We start from the raw sequence: 21,078 nt of genomic DNA on the forward strand, positions 1-21,078 counted from the left end.
CCTATTTAATAGATACCTCACATCCCTCCCACTGCCATGTCTAGCAGGCAGGTGTCCTGTGCCACTCACCTTGCTGCGGTACCAGGACTCGGCCTCGGCCCGGCTGCGGGTGACAATGTCGTCGTACTGTGCCTTGATCTCGGCGACGATGCAGTCCATGTTCAGGTCCCGGCTGTTGTCCAGCTTGACAACCACAGAGGTGTCTGAGATGTGGGACTGGAGAACTCGGATCTCCTGCAGGAGGTGGGGGCGGTGACTTTAGTTGAGAACACAGCCCCACCCACCATGTCCTGACTCCACCTTCTCAGGCTTTCTCTGGTCCCCAGCCTTGCCCCCCCACACAGCCTCAGGGACTGCAACCTCTACCCACATCCTGTCCAATACTCCCACCCCCCAACTCTCCTCTCTGCTGGCTGCCAGGTCTCTGCCTGGCCCCTGGGCCCGCACCTCCTCATACAGCCGCCTCAGGAAGTCGATCTCCTGGATCAGGGCCTCCACGTTGGCCTCCAGGTCTGACTTGCGGAGGTAGGCGCAGTCCACATCCTGGAAAGGTGGGGCGTGTTGGAGCTCAGAGGACCCTGTTAATCTAGCCCCCAGACTCATCTCTCTGCCCATCCATTCCATGCAGCCAGGGGAAAGCAGTCCCCGGTGTCCCATTCCCATGCCTCTGCTTCCCTTCTGCCCTTCCTGGGATGAGCTGGCATTCTCTGCCCCTCTGAGGACAAATCCTGTTTGCTTTGGGCATGACTCACCAGCCTTTCACCCCTCCTTGCCCTCCTGTCTCTCCCTTCTCCCCTCTCCTGCTCCAGGAAGCCTGCCCAGACTGACCCCCCTGCTCTCACACCTTGACCCTTTCCTGTCCTTCAGTAGTGCTCCAAGAGCCCAGTTCCTGCTGCTGATTCTGCTCCGTCCTCCCTTAGACCCTGGGATTGTGTCTGTGCCTCAAGGTCCGACTCCCCAAAATGCTAGACAGACTGCACTGTCTCTCAGCAGAGACACTGTATCTGCTATGGCTCCAGGGGACTCAGCAACAGACCACAACCTCTGGAGCAGAGCAGGACACACAGAGGACAGTGCAGCGACCCCCTCGCCCAAGGCAGGTGCTGATAGATGTTCCAAGGTCATTGTCCTTTTTCAAGACCCTGGATGCTCCATCTAATGACCTGCACCTGGGCAGTCCTATCCTACTGTGGAAAGGTCACTGTGCTCCACACTGAGGTTGAGACCCCCTGTGTGTCCCCAGGAAGAGCCTGTCATTCTGAGATCCCACAGATCTGTGCCTCTCAATCCTGTGTCACTTGCCTTCTTCAGAGCCACAAACTCGTTCTCAGCTGTTGCTCTCAGAGAAACCTCCTCCTCATACCTGAGGCAGAGCAGAGGGCAGAGAGGGGAGGTCAGAGCAAGGCAGGTCTCTGCAGAGCCCCCATCACATCACACTTCATCACAGCCACGGGGACAGTACTAGAAACACCCCCACACAGCCCGGGCCTGGCAGACTAGCTGAGTGCTTTCCGGTTGGATGTGGGATGTGTCTGGGATTCTCTCTCCACTTTGAACTGGGGAGGAAGAGGGCTCACCTGGTACCTCCCAGTCCTGTTCCCAAAGGGTCTCTGAGGTCCCCCAGGAGGCAAATAGGACTCAGCCCCCAACCCCATCCTGGGAGTAAACAGCATATCCTCCTGGGGCCTGTAGCCCCAACCTCCCTTCACTGGTGTGAATCCCAGCTCAGGTGCTGGACCTGCAGACCCTCGGAGCTTAGAACCCAAGGCAGTGGGAACACCCAGAGCCCCAGACCTGTCACTCGTGAGAGACCCTGGGCTCACATCTGACAGGTGCTACAGGTATCAGGACTGAGGGTCAGGAGAGAAGCAGAACCCTGCAGAGGCTTCCTCCCCACCAAGCGCAGGGGAGAGCTGCTGGGTGATGTGGCTCAGGGAAGAGAAGGCTGAAGTGGGATAGAGACAGGTAGTGGGAGTCACAGCCCTCCTCTTACACAGGTGTCTGGGCAAAGATTCCACAAATGAAAAGACCCTGCCACCCTCGGTCATCCTAGCGGTCATGGCCACTCACCCTACCTGGGAGTTCTTATTGTCTAATCCAGTGTATTTAACCTAAACCCCATTCCTGTGCCCAGCATCCCTCCTGCTGTCACTCACTTCTTCTTGTAGCCCTCCAGCACCTCCTGCACGTGGTTGAGCTCTGAGGCCAGCCTCCCACTGTCAGCCTCCACGCACTCGGCCTCCCGCCGCAGAGTCTCGATGTAGCCCTCGAACAGGGGCTCCAGGTTGCTCTGGCAACACTCGCGGTTCTGGAAGAACTGCAGCTTTGTCTCCAGCAGCTTGTTCTGCTGCTCCAGGAAGCGCACCTGCCATTCAGGGTGGGAAGGAGGGGCAGATGGTTTCTGGTGCCCCAAAACCGGCTGTGGGGGCTCACGAGGCGGGGGGTGCCTTAATGGGAACCCCCAAATTTGGAGCTTATCCGAGATTGAGTAGAGGTGGGCAGTGGGAAACAGAGTTTCTGGATTTCCTGGTCATGATTTGTGCCTAGATTTCCCACTCAGGAATGGAGCAAGGGCTGGGTGGTGTCAGTGCCTGCTCTCTGGGGAGCTCAGTGACCCCAAGCAGATGAACACAGTGGAGGCTCAGCTCCTCACTCTGAAGCCAGGTGAGGCAGCATCCCTCACAGGCAGAGTACCCAGGTTCGGATCTCAGATGGGATTTCTGGGGATGGTGCCAAGTAGAGGGTGTCTAAATTGAATCACCATCTGGAAGGGAGCTCAGCTGTTCCAGCTCTTCCCCTATGTCATCTGGAAGTCAGTGCACCCTACTTTCTCACCCTGGGTCTGCCCAAATCCCTCTGAGTTCAGCAGCAGCGGTCACATGTCCCCCACCCCCAAATCCCTGATATCTAGCTTGTGTCCCAGAGCAGCCTGGCCACACTTTTCCTTCACAAGCTCCCTGTATCTGAACTGTCAGCTGAGTCTGCGTCTTGAGTGCCTGTGTGTGTCTCTGTGTGTGTGTGTGTGTGTCTGTCTGTGTGTCTGTGTGCCTCTCCCATCAGACTGGGATCTCAGGCAGTCAGAGGTCTTTCTGTCTCTGACTCCATCCTCAGTGCCCAGCCCTGGCTGTGTAGGTGGTGGGAGTTCAGGAAGGGTGTGATCCGGGACACCCACCTTGTCGATGAAGGCCGCGAACCTGCTGTTGAGGGATTTGATCTGCTCCTTCTCCTCCTGCTTCACGCACTGAGCATTGGGGTCAATCTCCAGGTTGAGGGGCGTGAGGAGGCTCTCGTTGACCGACACGGTGGTGATGCATGGGGGGCTGGGCCCGCACACGCCCCCAGAGCGGTAGCCGAAGCTGCGTCCACAGGAGCCGGCCCTATAGCCTCCGCACACGCTGTGGCTGCCAAAGCCCCCAGTGAGGCCGCGGTAGCAGGAGATGCCACGGTAGGGGGCGGCGGTGATGCAGCAGCGGCCAGGCCGGGGCCCGCAGGCCGAGATGCAGCTGAAGGCGCGGCCACCAAATCCTGATCCGCAGGTCATGGTGCTCCTGGATGTTTGAGTTGCAGAGGACAGGATAGGGTACCTGGAGTCCTGATGGAAACTCCAATGTGCTCCTCAGGGCACCGCAGCCCTATTTATGCGCAGATTCTGAAGGGGCTTGGCTGTGAAGATGGTGTTGGGGCAATTTGTGCTTTATGGGCTTGGGTGGTTAGCCAGGTCCAACGCCTCTCTAGACTGTGCTTTAATGGTGGAGTGGCCTGCACCCTCTTCTTTGTAAAGGATGTCAGCCTTGGGCTCTAGGGGGAGTCAGCATGTTTCATCTTCAAAGTGTCTTGCCAGCAGGGCACTCCTTCATCTGTAGGTATTGGGGAGGGAAGGGGAAGGCAGAGGAGAGGAAGAGAAGGAGGAGCAGGGCCTGGGGAGGGGAGGAGAAGGGAGGCCAGGTGCTGGGAGAAACTGGAAGGAGGAGACTTGTGTGTTAAGTGTGATGTGGGGAGAGGGGTTTCAGGAAAGGCTGAGGCATTCATAAATACCCTCCCTTATTTCCATCCCAGCTGTGGCTCAAGTGCTCCTGAAACACAAATCTGGATTTCCCCGTCTCCAGATTTTTCAGTTGGCAGCTGAAAACCATCTCACTTTCCTACCATGGGAACAATCTGCAGATTATGAAATATTTGTCTTTTATCTTTCTGATGATGAGAACTTTGAAACATTGAGAAAAATTGGAATAATACAACATGCATGTATTGATGCTCCACCTGGTTACCCCGATTCAACAGTTAACATTATACCGTATTTGCTTTCGCAGTTGCCCAATTATCTGAGTGGCAGAAAGCATGGCATGTAACCTTTAAATACATTAGTAGGAATTTCTTAAGAATAAGGAGAGTACTATTTTCTTATGCAGGAAAACTAACAATAATTCCAAAGCACCACTTACTATTCATCTCAGATTTAATTTTCCTAACTGTCCTAAGAATTTTAAAACTAGATTTTACATAATTTAATTTGTGGCTCTTGCCCTTGTATTTTCTATAAACTGGAAATTAAATCTTGAGCTGGGATGTCCAATTTGGTAGACAACAGGCAGATGTGGCTACTTTAAGTTAGTAAAAATTAAATAAGTTAAAAATCTAGTTATTCAGTTGCACAATCCACATTTTGAGACCTCAGCATCTACCTGTAAGTGGTGTCTACCTTATTAGACAGTGCAAATAAAGAACACTTCTTTATTATTTATTTTTATTTGATTTGTTATTTATTTTCACATAAAATTCTGTTGGACAGCACTGGGCTAGAGGCTCGATTAGGTTTAAATTAAACATTGTTGGGTAGAATACCTCATAAAAGATGCTGTATAACTCTTACTATGTCACCCTAGGAAGCACGAAATATCGGATTGGTGATGCTAAATTGAATCACAGCTGGACGCAGTGGCTCACACCTGTCATCCCAGCACTTTGGGAGGCCAAGGCGGGTGGATCACCTGAGGTCAGGAGTTCAAGACCAGCCGCAGTGGAGGAATTTAAGACCAGAGATGGTGAAATCCCGTCTCTACTACAAATACAAAAATTAGCCCAGTATGGTGGGATGTGCTTGTATTCCCAGCTACTCGGGAGGCTGAGGCAGGAGAATCTCTTGAACCTGGGAGATGGAGGTTGGATCACTTGAGTACATTTCCCCCTGTATTTGGAAAAACTGTGTAGAGAATTAGAATTAGAAAGAACTGTGTAGAGAAACATAGATCCTGGTTTGATAAGAATATGTTTCTTTTCAATTGATCACCTACTATGTGATCATCATTATATATCATAAATGATCTCTAATTCTCACATCAATCATATGAAGTATGTACCATTATCCCCATTTTACAGATGAGGAAACCAAGGGTCAGGGCGGTTAAATAACTTGCCCAAAGTCTCCCAGCTGGTAAGTGACGGAGCCAGGAGTTGCAATGCCTTCTTACCTATAAGCTGTGACAACCCCTCGACTTCCTAATCCTTGGATAAGTTCAAGAGGGTAGTAAAAGTTGTTTACAGGGGAATATCTGTGAATTTAGGGTGTGGGAGAATCTATCTCAGGAAGACAGGCAGAGTCAGAGTGGGTTGGGATGGTTAGAACCATGAGGGGCCCTTTAGGGACATGTGGCACATGGCGATGTGAGGCTATTTAGGGGCTGGGAAGGAGTATGAGGTAGATGTACAGCACTCCGTGGCTAAGAATTGAAGGACGGGATGGAAAACATCAGTTTTAGTTATTTGCATACCTCTGGTATATGACAATACTTTGATAGATTGTACTATGTTCTACTTACCCAATGAACCACCCCCACTCCAATAGAACAGGTCCTAGAAAAATTAGCTCATAAAGTACAGAGGTTTGCATTAAATTGAGGAGAAGAAAAGGGAAGTGAAATGACCTGGCTTGTAGCCCCCTGGAGCTGCTGTGCTTCAAGGGCAAAGGCAGAAAGAGTAGCCTTAGGGAATGAGAACAGGTAGGATTGATGGGAAAAGAGAGGAGAAGAAAAAAATAGAAGAGAGTAGGGCTCAGGGTATTTGTGCAAAACATTCAGAGTGTGGCCTTGTGACAGGACAAATGTGGGAGGTCACAGATGGTGTTGAGCTATCTGGTCACCCTAGAGAAGAGTATGGCACTGCTATTCCTTTGTGAGTTCAGGGCAGCTGGGCCAGCACTTCTGAAGCTCTTTGTACCCTCATCTGCAATTCTGGGCACTGCCCACAATTGCGCAGTGATGTCCCCAGCAAACCAGCGGTTGGATGTCCTGAGGAGCACTATGAGTCAAAGTACATCTCATCCACACTTCACCTTTTCTACCAGTATAACTCCTTATAAAAACAGCATGTATAAACACAAGCTAATTACTAATGGCTGGTCCTTACTAAGCAATTTTAAAGATGTAAGAAGCAATTTAAAGCAAGGTATGAAAAATTCAAACGTTGACACCATTTCATTGAACTTCAGGAATTAATTGCTGCTAATTTTTGAAGACCTAAAAAGACATTCAACTTGTTTTCTTCAGAGAAAAAAAACCTTGTCATGGGGAAGGGAGGAGGGGAGGGAAGATGGCAGAGAGGAGGGGAGGGAAGATGGCAGAATCTCCACTCTATGGTCTTGGCTCTGGCAAGGTAAAGAGGAAAGATTTTAACTTTATGGAGGTAACAATTATTTTTATTGTGAAATATTTCAACCCAAAAGAATGTATAGGTGGTTAGATCTGTACCAATACCTACCACTTACAGGAAAAAATAGAACATGTGTGTATTTCAGGAGCTTCCTATGTACCTCGTTCTGATTGTACCCTACTCCTTCCTGGCCTAGGGTGACTCTTCTCCTGCATTCTGTGTTTAATTATTCCCTTGCTTTTCTTACAGTTTTAAAACCAATGTACCCATCTTGCAATGACATATTGTTTCTTCTTCCAGCTTTTGAACTTCACATAAATGGACTCATGTTGTATGGATCCTTGTGCACCTGATTTCTTCCATTAAATGCTGCTTCCTGTAGCTGTCCTGTGATCATTTTCACTGTGGATTTCACTCATTGCTATACCACAGTTTATTTGCCTTTCTACCTCAATAACCGCACGGTTGTTTTCAGAGTTCTGTAGATCGAGCAGAGCTGCTATGAACATCCCTTCCCATGTCTTCTGGTATATTTGTGCAAGAGTTTTTCTGGGGTATGTGGCTATTTTTTTTTTAAAGTTATGTAAGTAGTAGGTGTTTCATGTAGAAAACTATTTTATGACTATTCTTCCAAACTTAATAATAACATCTTTTGATGTTCATCTTACACCATGCTAGATACTATTTTAAGAGTCCAACATGCATTAACTCATTTAATTTTTACAGTTACCCTTTGAGGTTGGTGTTATTAGTCTCATTTTATAGATGAGGACACTGAGGTCTAGGGAGGTTAAGGCTCAGGTTGTGTGTTAGTAGAAGAGCTTGCACCCAGAGCCTGTGTGTCTGATCCCAAAGGAAGGGATGCGTTTGTCCCATTGCGCTCCCTTCTGTACTCCATCAACCATCAGTAATAAGTATCACACAGTAGCTGGTGTTTGTACATAACATACAAACACAAATACTCATCTTGCCCCATGCCCTCTGCAGGGCCATGGAGGTTGCTCTCAGGGTTCAGGGCCAGAGGGTATAGGAGAGCTCACCCTTGTTCTTGGTGAGCTTCCAGTATTAAGAGAAAAGCTGGACACATACCCAGATCATGAAAAAAAATGCAAACCCTGCAACACATCAATATGTACAAAAGTTTTCTTTGTGGATATATTCCAAGGGCTTGGCACATAGTAGGTGCTCAATAAATATTTGTTGAATGAATGAAAAGAATACCAGCTGCATATTAAGTGCTAAGTAATGGAGCCATCAAAGCTTGGTGGTTTATTGTGCAAAGCTATGTGGTAGGATAGGGTGGGGACACAAGAAGCAGATGATGTGGTCATTCCTGGGGGTGGGGGTGGAGAGAGGTGACCTTCCTTGCTGGAGCCTGAAGGAAGAATGAAGTGAGTGAGATGTGTCCTTAACCCAAGCAAAGTCCTTGGCTTGGGTTATAAGGGGGTGGTAGGGAAAGTCAGTCAATGAGAGCAAGGATCTTAAAGGCCTTGGGGCAGACTAGAGACCAGAGGCCAGATTGGAGAAGGAAAGAGAAAAGTGAATCAGAGGAGATTTCTAGGAAAAGAGGCAGAAATAAATACTTGGTCTTAGACTATTATTCTCAAGGGCAACTTAGAAGAAGAGAAGGAGAGTGCTGCATGGGTGGAGAAGAAAATGAGGGAGAGATCTTGGGAGATAGTCAGCAAGAGGAGGAAACTGGAGGACAGTGGAGGAAAAGTGGGAGAAGATCTGGGGAGTATGGTGGAGGGGTCACTCCAGGGATGAAAGAGCAGAGGAGGAGGTGGATGGGGGAAGCAGCACAGCACCAAGGGGAAGTGTGTGTAGACCCACTGGAAGAGGTGGGCACCATAGCTCCAGATTTATAGTAATGAACCCTCACAGGGCAGGGACATGGGGTGAGGGAAGTGCAGGTACTCAGCTGGTTAGTGGGATGAACGTCACCAGGATGGAGCTTTTGAGTCAGGCTCCAGCCCCACCCAGGCATCCCACAGAGGCCTTCTGGCCCTTTTCCAGTGGGACTCCTCTCTGGTGAGTTCTGATGTATAATTGGCCAGTGTCCTGGGCTCTCTTGGCTGAGAAGGCAGGGCTCTGACTTGGGCCTCTCCCCAATCACCCACCCAACTGGCCTGGGTCAACTCCATTATCAACATCTCAACAGCCCAGGTGTTGTGTAAGCAGTCTCCCCACTACCTCTCAGCTTCCTTCACTGGACCCTGGCCTGCATCTGCTTTCTATGAGTAGAAAGCATGAGCCAGCTGCAAGGTTAGTAAGGGCATGGCCCTCTGGACACCTGTAAACCCGGCATGCAGATGCTCTAGATGTAGAGTTCAAAGGCTGCCTTCCAGCCCACAGCTGTGTAGCAGAGTCTCAGGGATGACACTGTCCCTGCTTACGAGGGCTGTGCCTCAACTGGCTTTCTCCCTCTGTCTCCACTGTCACAGCATCTCAAGATCCTCTCCACTCCTGCAAGGGCCCACAGGATCCCCTGTTGTCCACCCACTAGCCCTGTCTCATTGTCTCTCACTGTCTGAAATGCCTCCATGCACATCTTCTCAACACTGTCCTGTCCGCCTTTTGCCTAAAGCTTGTCCTCACCCTCTCCAGGGAGCCTTTCTTGCCTTTCCCATCAGATTAGCTGCAATTGCACATTGTCCTAGAAGGACACTGTCAGCAGTCATTGCATTCCTCAGCATCTGACAGTATGTCTGAAAAATAACCCTCTTTAGACTTCTGGCCTTTCTCATGAATTTGAATATGCTCTACCAGACTGGGAGCTCCAGAACCCATGTCTCCTTCCTCCTCTTAGTGCCTCCTTCCCTCCAAAATTAAGACAGGATTGAGCATAGAGCTAGGAAATATCAGTCACAAAATCCCTGAGTCCCCCAGCTGGAAAATTTTATCTACTCTAAGCGGTCAACTATCTTGAGGAGTCTGCCTTATAATACCCTCCAGGGAGCAGAATGAACTGAAGGGAGCACTGAACAAGAACTTCCTAATGTTAAAATCACCTAATTTGCCCATTCTTTACAGGTGCCCCTTGAAATAAAGTTCCACTTGGGCTAAGAGACTCTGATCTCCAGATCTGAAGGTCTTTTGTTCACCTTATCTCCACAAAAATGGTGGCCACTGCAGAATAAGAAGTGTCTTTCTTTTACATAAAGCCTCCCTAAATGGAAGAGATAATGCAAGCTCCTTTAGAAAATAATGACTACTTGTCTCCTTCTGGGAAGTTCTTCCTCAACTCCAACTTCCATTTGTCCATCTGCAAAGAAAGCTTGCCTTCTCTTGTTCTCATTGGAGCACCATTGTACTTGGATGAATTATCAAGGTCATATCTCCCAACCTCAACCCCATGAAATCCTCTGGCTACTGACCAATAAGGAGGTTTTAGGATCAGGCAAAAATAAAGATGAGTGAGTGTGCCATCATTTGATTTATGACTGAGGATTTCTAATGGTCTGTTAAGTCCAAATAATAAATACACACTTATGAATTATTCACAGATTCAGAATTTTCAGATTATCCAAGCTTCTCTTCTCATCCAGTAGTATGGTTGCCCAAGGATTGGTGATGTGTTCCTTTGCAAAGAGAAGAGATTCTCATTGGACCTTCTCTGAGGCAATCAGACTGGAGCAGAGATGGAAGGAGGGGCATTTGTTTTGGTGTTCTTTTCGAGGACAAAAGGAGTAACCATGGCCAAAGGTCTAAGATCCTCTGCCCCTTGGACTGGCTCCCATTGTAGAATACAGTAGATAATATTTATTGAGCATTTTCTATGTGCTGTTAAACATTGTCCATGCATTATTTCATTTAATCCTTCTACAAGTTCTTTAAGATAGGCAGAGTTAATGGAAACTGGACACAGATGGCTTAGGCATGTGGGTGAGTATATCCCATCAATGCTGCGGATATGTCAGCAGCAGCAGCAACAACAACAACAACTAATGTGATTACACACTTAGAGTGTGCCAGGCTTAGTTCTAAGTGATTTACATGGATTAACTCTTTTAATCTTTACAACAACTTTATGAGGTGGGCACTATTATTTTCTTCATTTTAGAAACCATGAAATGAGGTACATGGAGGTTTAGTAATTGCCTGAGTTTACACAGCTAGAGAATGGCAGAGCTAGAATTCGAAATGAGGCGGTTTAGAATCTGAGTCTGTGTGCTTAACTAATATGTCATGTATTCAAACTTTTTATTTATTTATTTTTATGTTTTCTTTTTATGGGTACATAATAGTTATACATATATATGGGCTACATAAGATATTTTTGAGATAAGCATAAAATGTGTACTGATCAAATCAGAGTACTTGGAATATCCATCACCTCAAACATTTATTATTTCTTTGTGTTGGGAACGTTCCAAACCTACTCCTTTAGTTATTTTGAAATACACGATAAATGATTATAGTCATTCTATTGTGCTACTGAATACTAAATCTCATTTCTGTTATCTAACTTATTTTTGTATTCATTTACTAACACCTCTTTATCTTCCCCTCCCAATTACCCCTCCCGGCCTCTGGTAACCATCATTCTACTCTCTCTCTGATGAGATCAATTTTTTTAGCTCTCACATATGTGTAAGAACATCTGAAATTTGTCTTTCTGTGCCTGAATTATTTTCCCTAACATAATTTCCTCCAGTTCCATCCATGTTGTTGCACATGGCAGGATTTCATTCCTTTTTATGGTTGAATAATATTCCATAGTGTATCTGTAACATATTTTCTTTATTCATCCATTGATGGACACTGAGCTTGATTCCAAATCTTGGCTATAATGAATAGCACTGCAATAAACATGGGAGTGCAGATATCTCTTTGATATATGAATTTTCTTTCTTTTGGAAGTATACCTAGTAGTGAGATTGCTGGATCATCTGGTGGTTCTATTTTTAGCTTTTGGAGGACCCTCCATACTGTTTTCCATAGTGACTGTGGTAATTTACATCCCACCAGCAGCGTACAAGTGTTCCCCTTTCTCCACATCCTTGCCAGCATCCTTTTTTTTTCTTTTTTGATAAAAGCCATTTTAACTGGGTTAAGATGATAATCTTATTGTGGTATTGATTTGTATTTCTTCGATGATATGTTGAGCATTTTTAATATATCTGTTGGCCATGTATATTCTTCTTTTGAGAAATGTCTATTCAGATCTTTTGCCCATTTTAAAATCAGATTATTTGGTTTACTTGCTATTGAGTTGTTTGAGTTCCTCATATGTTGCAGCTACTAATTCCTTGTCAGTTGAATAGTTTGCAAATATTTCTTCCATTCTGTAGGTCATTTTCTCACCTTGTCGATTGTTTCCTTTGGTGTGCAGAAGTTCTTTTAGCTCTATGTGATACCATTTGTTCATTTTTTGCTTTGGTTGCCTTTGCTTTTGAGGTCTCAATCAAGAAATCTTTGTCCAGGTCAATGTCTTAAGCATTTCCTCAATGTTTTCTTCTAGTAGTCTCAGTTTCATAGTCTCAGGTCTTACATTTAAGTCTTTAATCCATTTTAATTTGGTTTTTGTATACAATGAGAAACGGATATTTCAACTTTTCAGTTGCAACTATAGTAAGAAATAATTTTACATAGTGACTGGGTATGCACATACATATACATATGCCATACAACTGAAATACAAAGGGCATGTATCAAGTTATTCTCGTGACGTATGGTGCAATTTACTATTTTCTGGTCTACTCTGCTCTATTTGATTTTCTCATAATCCATTTCATTAAAATAAAATTCTGGTTGGTTCAATTAGTGCGTCAGAACATGAATTCTGAATAAACACTGCCCCTGAGCCCACTGCCTCCTAATGATTGTAATGAAGCCCTTCTGCTCTGTGCTCTGGAGTCTGCTGAGCTTGTACACATCTCTATAACTCTAAGGCAGTAGTAGGAGGGAAAGCCTTAACCTATTTCCCAGGAGAGTCAAGTGCCTTCCCCCAGATTACACTGGGATACTCAGGGCAGAGCCTTGGTTCCTACCCAGCCCTCGTGAGTTCAAGACCCACACTACTTATACTAGATGGATGGCACACACAAATATAGATCTGTTCTCTGGCACCTGCCAAGGGTACTGATAAACTTCCATGCAGGAGTTTCAAGGAATATAGTGTGGAAAGCAGCAGAGACTCAGGAGATGATGGCAGGGGCTGGATGCTCTCCTCATGTGGCTCTACATGATCTCATAATCTGAGCCAGACACTATACAGATTCATAACAGTGGTGCTCACCCTAGACCTTCTAGGCCCTGGAGGTTACACAGAGGCCTGAGAGGACATCCAGACATTCAATCCTTGTCTAGGGCCTTGTGGGAAGTAATTGTGCTTTCCTGGGATCAGTGGGCTAGTGTGTGCCCCTGAGGCCTCATGGGACACTCTGAGGGAGGGAATGCCTTCGCTCAGCCAAGCTGGCCAATATGGCCTAATAAGGTGGCCTGAGGACTAGTATACATGCTAGTTCAATGTGCAGGTGAGAACCTGTGAGTGTGTGTGTGTGAGATGGTGGGTAGAAAGGTCAGCATGTGAAAGCATTGTGTGCGTGAGTGTGTGTGTTAAAGAGAGAGGGAGGTTGTGAGTAGGAAGGCCAACATGTGAGTGCATTGTGTGTGTGTGTGTGCACCAGAGAGTGGGAGAGAGAGAGAAAAACATGTTGATAGGTATAGATAAGGGATTTGGGAGTACGTGTGGAGGAATTGGGGTCCTGAGAAGGTGACTAAGTTAGAGATTCTGTAAATGTGGGGCTTTTGGGGTGCAGAAACAGGCCATCTGGTTTGGAGAAACCATCAAACGCCCCCCAAGTTCCACATCATGGGATTCCCCCTCCCAACTTTCCTGGCTAGTCCTATCAGCACCACGGACAGCGCATCGACAATGTCAAACCCGGCAGGACAGAAAGAGCAGCAGCCCCACCCCTTCCCTTCCATTCCAACCTGAGTCACTGCTCACTCCTTCGTCCAACGTCAGTTTCCTCAACTGTGTATTGGGAGGTTGAGGTGGGTGTGGGGGACGTGAGTTGGTCCTTTGAAGAGGAAAACTGCAGTTTAGGGCAAAGTATCATAAATATCTGGCTGCTTCTGGGCACCAATTAAGCACATTAAGTGGGGAGCGACAGCAGCTACACAACCCAAGCCCATAAAGCCTTCTAATTGCTCCGACCCACGTGGTCACAGTTTCCCCACTTATATAAAAGGCCTACAGAGGTGCAAATAGTGAACGCCTGACGCCCCGACTACTGTACTCTCCATTTGGACGTCTCCATCCTCAGAACCTCCTCTCTTCCCCAAAAAGCACCATGACTTGCGGATCTTACTGTGGTGGCCGCGCCTTCAGCTGCATCTCGGCCTGCGGGCCCCGGCCTGGCCGCTGCTGCATCACTGCTGCCCCCTACCGCGGCATCTCCTGCTACCGCGGCCTCTCCGGGGGCTTTGGCAGCCACAGCGTGTGCGGAGGCTATAGGGCCGGCTCCTGTGGACGCAGCTTCGGCTACCGCTCTGGGGGCGTGTGCGGGCCCAGCCCCCCATGCATCACCACCGTGTCGGTCAACGAGAGCCTCCTCACGCCCCTCAACCTGGAGATTGACCCCAATGCTCAGTGCGTGAAGCAGGAGGAGAAGGAGCAGATCAAATCCCTCAACAGCAGGTTCGCGGCCTTCATCGACAAGGTGGGTGTCCCGGATCACACCCTTCCTGAACTCCCACCACCTACACAGCCAGGGCTGGGCACTGAGGATGGAGTCAGAGACAGAAAGACCTCTGACTGCCTGAGATCCCAGTCTGATGGGAGAGGCACACAGACACACAGACAGACACACACACACACACACAGAGACACACACAGGCACTCAAGACGCAGACTCAGCTGACAGTTCAGATACAGGGAGCTTGTGAAGGAAAAGTGTGGCCAGGCTGCTCTGGGACACAAGCTAGATATCAGGGATTTGGGGGTGGGGGACATGTGACCGCTGCTGCTGAACTCAGAGGGATTTGGGCAGACCCAGGGTGAGAAAGTAGGGTGCACTGACTTCCAGATGACATAGGGGAAGAGCTGGAACAGCTGAGCTCCCTTCCAGATGGTGATTCAATTTAGACACCCTCTACTTGGCACCATCCCCAGAAATCCCATCTGAGATCCGAACCTGGGTACTCTGCCTGTGAGGGATGCTGCCTCACCTGGCTTCAGAGTGAGGAGCTGAGCCTCCACTGTGTTCATCTGCTTGGGGTCACTGAGCTCCCCAGAGAGCAGGCACTGACACCACCCAGCCCTTGCTCCATTCCTGAGTGGGAAATCTAGGCACAAATCATGACCAGGAAATCCAGAAACTCTGTTTCCCACTGCCCACCTCTACTCAATCTCGGATAAGCTCCAAATTTGGGGGTTCCCATTAAGGCACCCCCCGCCTCGTGAGCCCCCACAGCCGGTTTTGGGGCACCAGAAACCATCTGCCCCTCCTTCCCACCCTGAATGGCAGGTGCGCTTCCTGGAGCAGCAGAACAAGCTGCTGGAGACAAAGCTGCAGTTCTTCCAGAACCGCGAGTGTTGCCAGAGCAACCTGGAGCCCCTGTTCGAGGGCTACATCGAGACTCTGCGGCGGGAGGCCGAGTGCGTGGAGGCTGACAGTGGGAGGCTGGCCTCAGAGCTCAACCACGTGCAGGAGGTGCTGGAGGGCTACAAGAAGAAGTGAGTGACAGCAGGAGGGATGCTGGGCACAGGAATGGGGTTTAGGTTAAATACACTGGATTAGACAATAAGAACTCCCAGGTAGGGTGAGTGGCCATGACCGCTAGGATGACCGAGGGTGGCAGGGTCTTTTCATTTGTGGAATCTTTGCCCAGACACCTGTGTAAGAGGAGGGCTGTGACTCCCACTACCTGTCTCTATCCCACTTCAGCCTTCTCTTCCCTGAGCCACATCACCCAGCAGCTCTCCCCTGCGCTTGGTGGGGAGGAAGCCTCTGCAGGGTTCTGCTTCTCTCCTGACCCTCAGTCCTGATACCTGTAGCACCTGTCAGATGTGAGCCCAGGGTCTCTCACGAGTGACAGGTCTGGGGCTCTGGGTGTTCCCACTGCCTTGGGTTCTAAGCTCCGAGGGTCTGCAGGTCCAGCACCTGAGCTGGGATTCACACCAGTGAAGGGAGGTTGGGGCTACAGGCCCCAGGAGGATATGCTGTTTACTCCCAGGATGGGGTTGGGGGCTGAGTCCTATTTGCCTCCTGGGGGACCTCAGAGACCCTTTGGGAACAGGACTGGGAGGTACCAGGTGAGCCCTCTTCCTCCCCAGTTTGAAGTGGAGAGAGAATCCCAGACACATCCCACATCCAACCGGAAAGCACTCAGCTAGTCTGCCAGGCCCGGGCTGTGTGGGGGTGTTTCTAGTACTGTCCCCGTGGCTGTGATGAAGTGTGATGTGATGGGGGCTCTGCAGAGACCTGCCTTGCTCTGACCTCCCCTCTCTGCCCTCTGCTCTGCCTCAGGTATGAGGAGGAGGTTTCTCTGAGAGCAACAGCTGAGAACGAGTTTGTGGCTCTGAAGAAGGCAAGTGACACAGGATTGAGAGGCACAGATCTGTGGGATCTCAGAATGACAGGCTCTTCCTGGGGACACACAGGGGGTCTCAACCTCAGTGTGGAGCACAGTGACCTTTCCACAGTAGGATAGGACTGCCCAGGTGCAGGTCATTAGATGGAGCATCCAGGGTCTTGAAAAAGGACAATGACCTTGGAACATCTATCAGCACCTGCCTTGGGCGAGGGGATGGCTGCACTGTCCTCTGTGTGTCCTGCTCTGCTCCAGAGGTTGTGGTCTGTTGCTGAGTCCCCTGGAGCCATAGCAGATACAGTGTCTCTGCTGAGAGACAGTGCAGTCTGTCTAGCATTTTGGGGAGTCGGACCTTGAGGCACAGACACAATCCCAGGGTCTAAGGGAGGACGGAGCAGAATCAGCAGCAGGAACTGGGCTCTTGGAGCACTACTGAAGGACAGGAAAGGGTCAAGGTGTGAGAGCAGGGGGGTCAGTCTGGGCAGGCTTCCTGGAGCAGGAGAGGGGAGAAGGGAGAGACAGGAGGGCAAGGAGGGGTGAAAGGCTGGTGAGTCATGCCCAAAGCAAACAGGATTTGTCCTCAGAGGGGCAGAGAATGCCAGCTCATCCCAGGAAGGGCAGAAGGGAAGCAGAGGCATGGGAATGGGACACCGGGGACTGCTTTCCCCTGGCTGCATGGAATGGATGGGCAGAGAGATGAGTCTGGGGGCTAGATTAACAGGGTCCTCTGAGCTCCAACACGCCCCACCTTTCCAGGATGTGGACTGCGCCTACCTCCGCAAGTCAGACCTGGAGGCCAACGTGGAGGCCCTGATCCAGGAGATCGACTTCCTGAGGCGGCTGTATGAGGAGGTGCGGGCCCAGGGGCCAGGCAGAGACCTGGTGGCCAGCAGAGAGGAGAGTTGGGGGGTGGGAGTATTGGACAGGATGTGGGTAGAGGTTGCAGTCCCTGAGGCTGTGTGGGGGGGCAGGGCTGGGGACCAGAGAAAGCCTGAGAAGGTGGAGTCAGGACATGGTGGGTGGGGCTGTGTTCTCAACTAAAGTCACCGCCCCCACCTCCTGCAGGAGATCCGAGTTCTCCAGTCCCACATCTCAGACACCTCTGTGGTTGTCAAGCTGGACAACAGCCGGGACCTGAACATGGACTGCATCGTCGCCGAGATCAAGGCACAGTACGACGACATTGTCACCCGCAGCCGGGCCGAGGCCGAGTCCTGGTACCGCAGCAAGGTGAGTGGCACAGGACACCTGCCTGCTAGACATGGCAGTGGGAGGGATGTGAGGTATCTATTAAATAGGTTTCCTTTTCTGGGGATGCTGGTCTCTGGGGATGAGAAGAGATGGCTGCCACTCTGAGGTTAGGGTGGCAGGGCAGGACTGCCATGTGTGGTTGCACAGGCTGAGCACTGTACAACCTGCATAATCATCCGTGGTGCCCTGAATGGATGGGAAGTCCCACCCTGAGCCTCATGAGCATCTCTACTTCCCCCAGTGTGAGGAGATGAAGGCCACGGTGATTAGGCATGGAGAGACCCTGCGCCGCACCAAGGAGGAGATCAACGAGCTGAACCGCATGATCCAGAGACTGACGGCCGAGGTGGAGAATGCCAAGTGCCAGGTATGGGGCATCTGTGACCAAGGTCAGAGAGACCGAGGGCCTAACCATTGTCACACAGCCTATGTGTGCCCCATCTGGATCTCAGCATTCATTCTCCAGCCCCTTTGTCCATGTAGAGTCCCTGGTTGTGGTCTCTCAGTGAGTCCCAGGTGATGAAGGCGAGAGGCTCTGCTCTGGGGTGCTCCCAGGTTGGTGGGGAGCATGGTCTCATCCAGGTAAGCATCAGAGAGACCCAGAGATTCTGATCTACCTTGTTCTCTCTGTTGTCTTCAGAACTCCAAGCTGGAGGCTGCAGTGGCCCAGTCTGAGCAGCAGGGTGAGGCGGCCCTCAGTGATGCCCGCTGCAAGCTGGCCGAGCTGGAGGGCGCCCTGCAGAAGGCCAAGCAGGACATGGCCTGCCTGATCAGGGAGTACCAGGAGGTGATGAACTCCAAGCTGGGCCTGGACATTGAGATCGCTACCTACAGGCGCCTGCTGGAGGGCGAGGAGCAGAGGTGGGTCCCATAGACCTTTCCCTTTCCTAGCCGTGCCAGGGTTCTCAGCGTGCCCTGTCTTCACACTCCCGGCAGCACTCAAGTTTTGTTTCTTAACCTCCCCACCCTGCAACCAGATAGGTAATTTGTGTAAGTCCCCTAAGTATGATCTAGCGCTGCTTGAGTCTCTCATGTTCACCTAGGCACTGATCTGAAATTGCTGTCTTGTTAATCTCAGTTGAGATCCAGTAATCTGGCAGCAGGTATTCCTGTTACTGAGAAGCCCAGTTAAGGCTTGGGGCCAGCTTGCCTGGGTAGTGCTCCTTCCCTTCCAGCTGTAGCTGCAAGTGCCTCTCAGGATTTCTTCTGTTTTTCCTAGTCTGGCCCTGGCTCCAGCTCCAGACCTGGGAGTTCAGATGCATCCCATAAGGACAGCTTCAGATAAATGACACCATCAACTCACATTTTTCTATTATAATGGCAATGAACATCCCAAAGGGGTCTTCTATTGCAGCAAGTGGGAATGAGTTAGACACAGAGTAAGGACTTACCCGTTGGGGCAGTTATGCCTTGCTCTCAGGATTTTTGCTTGCTTGCTTGCTTCAGAGGTGGGGGGAGCGGAGAAGACCTACTGGTCACTCAGCCTTCCTATGGCTGAAGGCCAGCTATACAGCTGGAGGGCAGCTATACAGCTCCTGCTCCCAGAAGGACAATGCTCCCAGAATGTGAGCGCAGTCTTTGCCCTTGGTTTCTTTCCCCTAGTTAGTCAGTTGGTTTCACTCCAAGTTCTTTTTTTTTTTTTTTTTTTTTTGTGGACAGTCAGGCCCTTGGCCCTGGGGAGAGGCGGGTGAAGATTGGGGATGCAGAGGGAGCATCTTGTGTATTTGGGAAATGGGGAACACAGGTTTGGGACCTAGAAATTAAAGTGACCACATGATGAGATTTCCAACAAACTCGAGTTGTTCCATTGGAAAGCTCAGAGGCAGGGGTCTGGCTCGGCCTGGGGAATTTAATAAGTGAAGAATTCTGGGAGGAGGAGTTTTCCAAGTCTGAATTTGGAAGTTGGAGAGACACATGGAGATGGCATTGGAATCTGAGCGGCCTCAGATTCCAATCCTCCAACACACAGGGCTCTTGGAATGAACTCAGGAGCTTTGGTGTGTGTTGCCTAGGGAACCTGGGCATGGGACAATTTGATGGTGGCTGTGGCTTCTCTTATCTGAAGCTGATTTCACCAATCCTTGGCCAGTGTGCTTTCAGGGGAACTCCATTTTCTTCCCTTAGGGGAAGCTATGTGGGAGGGAAATGTGGGCTGGGTGGAAATGAGTGTTTGGGGTGACAGCCCTGCCTTGTCATTGGACATGTCCTCCCTCTGGGCCTCAGCCTTTCCATCTGCTGGATGAGACGACAGTGGTGGGCAGTCTCTGAGCCTGTTCTAAAATCCCATTAGTTTATCCAACAGTTTTGTATTGAGCCAGGCATTATTTTTAGGTGGTGGGGAACGGAATAGACAACAAAGTCTACCCCCCTGACGCCTATAATCTAATGACACCAATCAGACTGGATTTCAGAAGTTAAATGTGCTTCCCTCAAATGCACCTGCAATTCAGTCAGAGCCAACTTCCAGGCAGTGGCAGCTAATAGCTCTTAAGGGCTATGAGCCAGGCTCTAAGCACTGGACGCCTCTTATTTGATTCATTCCTCATAAGAGATCTACGAAGTAGATTTTCCTGATAAGGAAGCCCAGGCTGAGGCTGGCTGAAGCTGGGGTTGCACAGCTCAGGAGCGGTGGAGAGCCAGGCACTTACAGGCTTTCTGTCTCCAGACCCTCACAGTGACCCGGGGCTACGCTGGCTCCTGGTTGAGAGCATTTCTTGCCCCCTCCCTTTGGCAAGTGCCCAGATGGAGGGCCACAGATGTACCCCCTCCACCTCAGTCGCGGGGGCCCAGCGCCTTTTCTGAGGCACTGACCTCTGCCCTTCTCTCCCTGCAGGCTGTGTGAGGGCGTTGGCTCGGTGAATGTCTGTAAGTAGTGGGGTCCGTCCCCTCCTCCCGCAGGGCGGGTCTAGGAGCCTCTGGGGAAAGGGCGCGTGGGCTCACAGCGAGCCACCCACTCAGGCAGCGGCTGCGCCTGACGCACGCCTCCGTCTCTTCTTCCTGCAGGCGTCAGCAGCTCCCGCGGTGGCGTCGTCTGTGGCGATCTCTGTGCCTCCACTACTGCCCCTGTTGTCTCCACCAGAGTCAGCAGCGTCCCCAGCAACAGCAACGTGGTGGTGGGCACCACTAACGCTTGCGCCCCCTCCATCGGGATTGGCGCCTGCGGCGGCAGCTGTAAGAGGTGCTAGGAAGCTGCGGCCTCTGCCAGCGCCTGTAGCCATCATTCTCCACCCAGCCAGTCCTCGGGCCACCGGAACGCGCCGCCCTGGCCGGCCTCCCAAGAGCCGCCGCCAGCTGCGTGCACTCTAAGTGCCCTCCCCACCGCTCCACTCTGGGAGCCATCCCTGGTCGCAGGAGTCCGGGGAGGCCCGGCCAGCGCCGTGGTCTCTCTCTCTCTAGCCTTTTCTGGTAGTCAATTTGTTGTCCCGAGGATTCATCCTTTTCTTCCGCCTACTTTCTGTTTTTTGCTGTATGCATTGGTCTTGCCTGACCTCTTCCCCAAAGCTTGGAGGAACGGGGGAGGCCCGGGAATGTCCCTGTCTGCACGACCTGGGACTCTGCCCATGCGCTTCTGCCTGTGGAATGGAGACGTGCACCCTGGATGGTGGTTCTGTGACTCTGCGAGGGACAGGCCCACGTGTG

General features: G+C 50.3%; 2 protein-coding genes across 3 annotated transcripts in view; one reads left to right on the forward strand and one right to left on the reverse strand.

Annotated features, from left to right (window-relative positions):
- LOC112635353 (keratin, type II cuticular Hb1) overlaps window positions 1–3,585 on the reverse strand; it is a 7,009-nt gene extending 3,424 nt beyond the window's left edge. Inside the window, exons 1-5 of one of the 2 annotated variants that reach the window (XM_025403454.1) lie at window positions 3,173–3,585; window positions 2,157–2,365; window positions 1,303–1,363; window positions 448–543; window positions 70–234 (exon numbers count right to left, since the gene is read on the reverse strand). In XM_025403454.1, coding sequence (XP_025259239.1) covers window positions 70–234; window positions 448–543; window positions 1,303–1,363; window positions 2,157–2,365; window positions 3,173–3,541 — 900 coding nt within the window. In that variant the 5' untranslated portion in view covers window positions 3,542–3,585. The remainder of the gene's footprint in view (window positions 1–69; window positions 235–447; window positions 544–1,302; window positions 1,364–2,156; window positions 2,366–3,172) is intronic. The other variant, XM_025403455.1, reaches the window with a different exon arrangement.
- LOC112635356 (keratin, type II cuticular Hb6) overlaps window positions 1–21,078 on the forward strand; it is a 60,724-nt gene extending 39,646 nt beyond the window's left edge. The window contains exons 2-10 of the mRNA XM_025403459.1: window positions 13,943–14,315; window positions 15,123–15,331; window positions 16,125–16,185; window positions 16,945–17,040; window positions 17,254–17,418; window positions 17,681–17,806; window positions 18,080–18,300; window positions 20,273–20,304; window positions 20,443–21,078. Coding sequence (XP_025259244.1) covers window positions 13,947–14,315; window positions 15,123–15,331; window positions 16,125–16,185; window positions 16,945–17,040; window positions 17,254–17,418; window positions 17,681–17,806; window positions 18,080–18,300; window positions 20,273–20,304; window positions 20,443–20,624 — 1,461 coding nt within the window. The 5' untranslated portion in view covers window positions 13,943–13,946 and the 3' untranslated portion in view covers window positions 20,625–21,078. The remainder of the gene's footprint in view (window positions 1–13,942; window positions 14,316–15,122; window positions 15,332–16,124; window positions 16,186–16,944; window positions 17,041–17,253; window positions 17,419–17,680; window positions 17,807–18,079; window positions 18,301–20,272; window positions 20,305–20,442) is intronic.

This window comes from Theropithecus gelada, chromosome 11, assembly GCF_003255815.1.
Source record: "Theropithecus gelada isolate Dixy chromosome 11, Tgel_1.0, whole genome shotgun sequence".
In the NCBI taxonomy this organism is placed as follows: Eukaryota; Metazoa; Chordata; class Mammalia; order Primates; family Cercopithecidae; genus Theropithecus; species Theropithecus gelada.